The 8167-nt window shown below is 44.9% G+C and overlaps 1 protein-coding gene across 1 annotated transcript; it reads right to left on the bottom strand.

Annotated features, from left to right (window-relative positions):
* Positions 1-4504: 4504 nt before the first annotated feature.
* wu:fb55g09 (coiled-coil domain-containing glutamate-rich protein 1) lies at positions 4505-6383 on the bottom strand. Its single transcript, XM_035632106.2, has one exon. The coding sequence runs from the start codon at positions 5883-5885 to the stop codon at positions 5187-5189; it is 699 nt and encodes a 232-aa protein (XP_035487999.2). The 5' UTR covers positions 5886-6383; the 3' UTR covers positions 4505-5186.
* Positions 6384-8167: the final 1784 nt, after the last annotated feature.

Genomic DNA, 8167 nt, shown 5'->3' with positions numbered 1-8167 from the left:
CTGTACATGTGTGGATTTCAAACTGTAGCAAATGAGATCAGTCAGCTGATCCACGGGTCAAAGGTCGGTCAGAGGAGGGAAGACCTGCTGCTGGCATCAAGTCACTTCGCTCTTCATAAGATAATGGCTTTTAGGATTTTTATTGCCATAGGTTTGTACGAGTAGCTCGCTGTAATGATATGAATGAATTGAATTATTAATAAGTCATCATTATATATATATATATATATATATATATATATATATATATATATATATATACACACACACACATACAGGTTTGACTTGATTGCCCGAAGAAATTGAGTTGGAATATTGAACGTCCTATATTTAGAGCCTCGCTCACCCACTAAAAAGAATAAAAGAAAAGTGAATTCATTATCTACATAGCTACAGTGGATTACCACACCAGGTACACCCGGACAGCTCCAGGCTTCAGAGGTCACGCAATGACCTCGACGAAATCTGCAGCAACTCTCCGGACAAAGTCAGGAGATTTAAAGTTGACCTGTTGTGCTGATGTCACGCCACTACTTTATGGTAAGGCCTCCTTTAAAAACCATGGTCCAACAGCCGGTGGCCTGCCGAGGGGGGCTCTGAGCACCTGACCGATAATATTTAGTGGTGCTCTGCTTCCCTGCTGAACAACAAGAAGAAGACGGAGGCCTTCAGGGCACCAGACAGGGCCAATAAGTTGAACCAGTTTTTCAATAGGTCCACCCCTGTCAGTCGCCACCCATCCCCCCCGAGACACAGCAACTCCCAGCAGCTAAGGAACGGCATCCTGACCCCGAGCGCCGACTCCTCTCTTCAGGTCAGGAGGGAGCAGGCGACTGGACACAACCGCCTCAGCTACAGAGCCTGAAACCTAAAGCCTGAGCCCGAGAGAAGTTCCTGAGATGTGGAGAGTCGGAAGCTCCTTTCAGACGTGCACTGAGAACCGGACATTTTACCCGAAATTTTCCAGAGGGGCTGTATGTGAAAACACAAACGTCGAGTAAACTTTCCAGAAATGTCTGCAAACACCTAATGTCAGTGAGGCTCTTTAATGCCTCCAGACCAGTGGGGGGTTTTTTTTCCCAGCAGAATGAATATGATTTGAGCTGCGCTGGTGGAGAGGAGGAAGATGGGGGACAGGAGGAAGATGAGGGAGAGGAGGAAGATGGGAAGAGGAGGAAGATGAGGGACAGGAGGAAGATGGGGAGAGGAGGAAGATGAGGGAGAGGAGGAAGATGGGGGACAGGAGGAAGATGGTGGAGAGGAGGAAGATGGGGAGAGGAGGAAGATGGGGAGAGGAGGAAGATGGGGGACAGGAGGAAGATGAGGGAGAGGAGGAAGATGAGGGAGAGGAGGAAGATTGTGGAGAGCGTGACATTATGGATCACAGATTACATGTAATCTGTGATCCATAATGTCACGGACGGTGCTGTCTACTTCTCTCTGCACTCTGATTTCAGGATTAACTCCGAGTCCTGTCACCTGCAGAAGTTTTCCGATGACTTGGGGCAGAATACCAGGAGTTGGTGAGCCGCTTTGTGAGGTGATGGGGGAAGGAACCACCTGGCAGCTGGTTGTGAAGCTGGTTGTAGACTCTGGCAGAGGGACACTGTCCAAACTACGACATATTGTGGACAGCCACCAAGCCCTCCCCTGCATGCGAGTGATGCAGGAAGTCGTTCCTCTACCTGCAGCCATCACATTCCATTCATTTGCTGAATAGCTTTTGTCCAAAGCGACTTTCAATCGTCGAGCATTAAAGGCTTTTCACCCCGGCCTTCTGTCAGCGGTGTGACCCACTGAGCCTTCCCAGCTCTGTCACGACATCACAGTCCTGGGAGCATTGTTGAGCGGATAACACTGAACAGGTATAACTTAGTGCAATTCGCTCCACAACGCTCCCAGAACTGTAATATCCTGAATGGCAGCAGGGCCTATCCTCCATGTAAATAGCTGCTGTATAAACAGCTTATTCTTATTTAACCTTCTGGTATCAGGGGCCTCTTCTGTCTTGTCTTACTCTTTGTTTGCTCTCTACAGAAGAGTACAAGGGCCGGGCATAAGAGAGAGGAAATGAGGGGAAGGATTTTTAAAATGTATTTAACATTTCGACAATAAACTCGAAATGTCGAGAATAATGTTGAGATTAAAGTGGAAATGTCGAGAATAAAGTTGAAATGTGGAGATTAAAGTCAAAAGGTCGAGATTAAAGTTGAAATGTCCCTAAACGTCCGTGTTGTGGTTCCAGTTCAGCTGTCACACGTCCACGTTAACTAGCGTTAGCGAAGCTACGCTAACTTCGCTAACTGCGCGCCTCTATAAATTCATGAACGGTTGTTTGCAGGTGAACGTTATCGTGTCGGGACACACGTCGACGTTCATCACCCGTTGTCACCGCGTCGCTTCTTCCAGATTCAGCCTGTCAACAATAATGTCGCAACTTTACAACGTGGTTAGCAGCTAGCGTTAGCTAGTGCTTCCGGTTCACAATTTTCAACTTTATTCTCGTCATTTCGGCTTTTTTGTGGAAATGTTAAATTAATTTTTTTTAAACTTCCCACTCATTAATAAAAGAGAAATCTTTTTTCTCCTCATGACTGGCCCTAGCGCTCTTCCGTAGCTCTCTGATGTTGCCGCTGTGATAAAATACAATTTCACCTCCTAATAAAGCATCCACCATGAGCAGATATCACAAACCAACGCTAAAAAGCAAAAACAAACCACTAAACCAGAAACAGACAGCCGACGCCTGCGCATGAACGCTTTTGGCACATTCACAGTGGGTTTCGATTAAAATGCATCGTCCCTGTGACTATAGATAAATATATAGAAGAAGAAAAAGAGATTACACCGGCCACACTTGCCTTGAGCTAAAGCTACATTTACTGTACCGTGCCATTACATAATATCATCACAACACATTTGATAATGTGCTTCGTTCATCCCACGTCACAAGGCCAGGCAGAGGAGAAATCCCAACTTTGACCCGTTCCTCCATGATTAGTTCAAGACCAACACACAAAGAGGCCCCCAGCGCCCTGCCCGGCCCTCTTCACTCCATGTCATCCATTCCAACTGCTCTGTGTGCTGCAACAATGATCTCCTCCTCCTTCCTGCTTCCATCTCCGTGTGTCTGGAATTCATGACTAGACCAATAAAATCTGCAGAATATTCTCCCAGCTCACGTTGGAACTATTAAGCCACTGCACATCTTCAAGAACTCACTTTCATCCTTTCTCAAGACGTCCTGTTGCAAAGCAGCTACTCGTCAATACATCTGTTGCAATCTGAACTTCGTTCTGTGAGCATTACTATTTTATGATTATTACTTTTCTTAATAATTGTATTATTATTGTAATTATTATTACAATTGCTACTACTAATCTCTGTATGAGAGTTGTGGGTTCAGGGTAGAGTCGGTAAATGAGAGACTTTACCTATGTATATATGTAAGTTGTATGTGATTTGTACGCTGTATTTTCCGTTGTATGTTGGACCCCCTTGAAAACGAGATGGTTCATCTCAAGGGGCCATCCTTCAATAAACTGCTTCATCAAAACGCCAATAACACCAGTTACAAGAAAATTTAAAGAGAATTTACATCACATGTAACATGTTCCATGTACTGCTGAAGAGGCAACAGACTGCTTTGTAGAAAACAAGATGAGGAGGAATTATATTTTCCAATTACAATAAAAAAAAAACGTATGAATGTGTGATCCTAAATCGTAAAAATGGCTTAAAACTGCTGATAGGTTTAAGTATTAAGTTGCACATTGCACATTTCAGAATGCCTACTGTGACCGGCCATAGACTATTTATAGACGTTTTGTGCAAACAGGAGTCGAGTGCAGGTTCAGTGTGACGCACGGAGCTAATTCAAACAGTCATAGTTCATAAAATACCTGCTTCTTTTGGATGGAAATCCTTTCAGCAAGTTGGAGCCAGGATGTGGATCAGTTGACCCGAGGAATGGAGATGTGTGTGTGTGTGTGTGTGTGTGTGTGTGTGTGAGTGTGTGTGTGTGTGCGTGTGTGTGTGTGTGTGAGTGTGTGTGTGTGTGTGTGAGTGTGTGTGTGTGTGTGTGTGTGATTATTATGTAATTGTGTAAGTAATATTATCAAATCCGCTGTAGTAAGACGTCGAGAGGCGTTCGAGGAAAACTGTCAGGTTGTCAGGTTTCATTTTCTTTTTTTTTTGTCGTGACATGTGAATGTGTCTTTTTGTTCGTTTCTTCTTCATTGTCATGTTTTGTGAAAGTGTGTTTTTGTTTAATTTCATCATCACGCAACACAAAATACAAATTTCTTTTTGTGCAGTAATGGTTTTTCCTCATTGCTCCACTAGGATCACTTGAGCATTGATTCTGTCATGGTTTGGCTCGGTCACCGTGATCTGCCCTGGTGACTCGGTGACACACTGCCCCTGCTCACTCTCCTCGGACACTTTGGAAAAAAAACCCCCTCACTCACTCATTTATCATCCACAAAGACAATCACTCAGATTGTTACATCAATCAGATATTTATTTGTGGGTTTTTTTGGACTATGCACAGTGAAAGGCTTTTTTATTATTATTCATTTTTAATAATGACAGTCTGGCATCAGCCAATCGTCTGCAGCGTAAAAACCAGACAGCTCGATTGTGATTGGCCGTCAGGGCTCACTCCCACCACCCAGCCCCTCTTCCTTTGTGTGCGGCAACAACAACAGAAAAGGGGGCAGCACTTTACAGCACCCGGACACACTGTACATAACCAAACATGAACTGTAAAAACAAAACAAAAAAACAAACATCCGTCGTAATAATATCAGTTAATCTTAACGTTAAAGTTGTTTCTTAAACTGCCAGCAGGTTGAGATGATGCCACGTTCAGTTCAGTTTCCCTTGTTGTTCTCTAAACATCAGTGCCAGTATCTAAAAAAAAGAAGACATATAAGGCCGATAGTTACAGGAATGTTAAGAAAATTCTACTTAATTGAAAAATAAATTCAAAAATATATAAAAAAAAAACTTTCTTCCTGCTGAAACTAATGGAATGATCTCAGTCTGTGGGCAGATTCCTTCAACTTTTAAGGCTAAATGACTTTAGTAAGGTGGATATTCATTATTTCCGGCGAGCATGAAGCAGAACAAACCTGACCCCGCAACACTGCTGGAAAACAAAATGGCTCCCTGAAAGTTTCCCTTCAGGGTGACAGGATGTCACAGAACTCAACAAAGTCCCTCTGCATGAAGTTCTGGCTCTGCATCAGGTCGTCCTCCGAGGGGAAGTACTGCATGCTGTCCTCCTGCGGACGCAGGCTGTCCTCGTGCAGACGCAGGCCGTCCCCGTGCAGTACCAGGATCTGTCCTGGGGGGGTGCATGAGTTGTTGTGTGGGTTGGGACTGTCCAGCAGCGCTCCCCTGGCGTTCTCCAGGACGCCCAGGTACGAGTCCATGTCCGTGAGCTCCGTGTCGCTGTCGGAGCCGCTGCTGCCGCTGTCGCTCCCCACCGAGTCGGAGCGCAGGTGCAGCATCTGGTACTTCTCGTGCATCAGAAACTGGTTGGTGTTCTTGGGGGCCCGCATGCCCCTCACCCTGTTCCCCTTCACGTTGACGGGCCGGAGCGACATCGCCGGCCTCTGGACGTGTCCGGGGTGATGAGGGTGATGAGGGTGATGAGGGTGATGACGCTGAGGGTGCTGGTGATTGCGCCCCCTTGACCACCCTCCTCCCCCCCCTGTCCTCCGCCCCTGCAGGCGCCCCCTGCAGCCCTTGGACCAGGCGCGCTGCCTGCGGCCGGCAGCGTCCCTCTGTGGAGCCTCTTTCCCATCCTGCTCCTGCTGCTGCTGCTGCTGCTGCTGCTGCTGCCGGCAGCTCCTCCTGCACATCATCTCTGAGAGCATTTTCTTGTCTTTCTCGCAGTCGCCTCCCTTCCTCCCTGCTGTCCCACGTTCACATCCTCTTCCCCACTCGGTGGCCCACAGAGCAACAAAGAGAGGCTGGTTTTCTGTCTGTCTGGCTCAGATCAACCAGTGACCTCGTCCTCACCCAGGGTCTACCTTTTCACTACTCTGTCACTTTTTTTCTTGACCTCTGGCTTTGGCTGGTGCATAGCCTGCTCTTCCTCCCCTGGCAGTGGCAGCTTGCCTGCTCGGCCGGCTCCCTGTCACGCCCCTCCTCTTGTGTCTCTAAATCTGTCCTCTTCACCCCTTGTCAAAGTCAAATTTAGCTCCTTGCAGCTCTGATTAGTAAACTGAGGTGAGCTTGCTGTGAGGGGTGTTAAGCGTCTTCTGGCTGATGATTTCTTTTTTTAAATCTGTTCTCTTTTTTCTCAGTTTTAGGGGGCCAGCAGCTGTGGTGCACTCGGCTCTGATCAGCACACTGACTGTGGCTCTGCCTCCTCCTCAGAGCCTGGATAAAGAGATGGAAGGATCCATTCACAGGGGTGTACCAGAGGGAGGGGGCGAGGGGGTGGCCAGTGTTTGCAGGTTTGATCACAGCCCATTCATATCAATGCAATGTGACCATTTTCTTAGAATTATCCCTTCTACGTGTAAGTGTAAGCTACTTTGACACGCACGCCGGGCTGCAGGGGCCTCAGGTTGGATGTGGTGCTTGTTCTGAGCAGAAAGATGCTCCCCGCAGCAGGATGGTTCACTCCGCTTCAGTTTTAGCAGCTGAAATCTGATCCACAGCTGCTGCTGTTACTGCCTCCCCCTCCCTCCCTCTCCTCCTCCTCCTCCTCCTCATCCTCTCCTCCTCTTCCTCCTCTGACAACAGACGACACACTGTACAGCAACAACAACCAGCAGCACTGACAACAGTGGTGGGCCAGTTATTATGTCACCGGCCCACAAGGGCCCGGATCCACATGCATTTTAATAACATGAGACTTTTGTCTATAAAAACGACATGTTATTATATCAATACGTTCTGTTGCACACAAAGAATTCCAGTCGCGAGCGCCACATGTTGAGCTCTCTGTGTGGATCAGTCAGTTCGTCCACCAACCTGATCCAGACTGAAATATCTCAACAAATGCGATGGATCACTATGACATATTTTACAGTTGCTGGTGACAAACCCCTGACGACTTTTTTTTCTCGTGAATTCCACTATTATGATGTTTGCAAAAAAACTATTCGATGGATCGCCATGAATTTCGGTTCAGTTGCATTCCTGTTGCCGTCAGCATAAATTATAAAGGCTGTGGGGATTTCCTCTGACTTGGCATCGAGCGCCACCATCAGGCCAGACCTTTTAATTCGTCCCATCCTCTGGACTTGTTTAACTTCGAATAGCTGCAACACAACCGTTGATACCCAGAGAATTAAAAATATCAACATATATTAAAAACAGAATATATAAATATTAAAAAAACATTACATTTCGCTTCACAGCCTTCTTACAGTATAATAAGGTTTATGATCATAACATGGTTCTTGACAAAAGTGGCCATAATGTCACATCTTATGAATGTCATATTTTTTTAAAATTATAAATCCAACTGTACAAAGAAAATGTAATTCTTTAAAAATTTTCTTCATCTTGTCGGATTTTTTTGCTCAGTCAATCGCACAGAATTATTGAATTCTTTTACTAATGTATACATCAATATTAATATCGACAATAAACCTCGAGGAAACCTCATTACTGACACAAAATGTCTTCATCAGTTTTATGCCAATTAAATTCCCAAAGGAAGAAAAAATATTTCTGATACTTATTTGATATTCTTTGCTTCACCAGGATGATACACTATAAGCCACTGCTGTCAGACAACTGCTGTTGCCTGAACGTTATTGTCAAAGAAAAAATCACAATACAGAACAAGACAGACAACCGGCTATAAACAGAAGTGAACAAGTTCAGAAATAACTAAATTAAACTTTAAATTATAGTATATATATATATATAATAACAGGTCATACTTTAACCCAGGGTCATGATTGTACTACTGCAGTATTTCCACTGTTACTATTTCATGTAAATTCTTTCAATATATTATTCTTATTCTCTATATTTTTTGCAATTCGTATATTTTATTTATTTATTTATTTGTGTAAATATTGTATATATTTTGAAAATGTGCTGTGTGAAACGTGCTGCTGTTACACCGGAATTTCCCAGCTGGGGATAAATAAAGTAACTATCTATCTATCTAACTTTCTATCTATCTAACTTT

Source organism: Scophthalmus maximus, chromosome 6 (assembly GCF_022379125.1).
Source record: "Scophthalmus maximus strain ysfricsl-2021 chromosome 6, ASM2237912v1, whole genome shotgun sequence".
Lineage (NCBI taxonomy): Eukaryota > Metazoa > Chordata > Actinopteri > Pleuronectiformes > Scophthalmidae > Scophthalmus > Scophthalmus maximus.
This window is presented reverse-complemented; position numbering and strand designations above follow the sequence as displayed.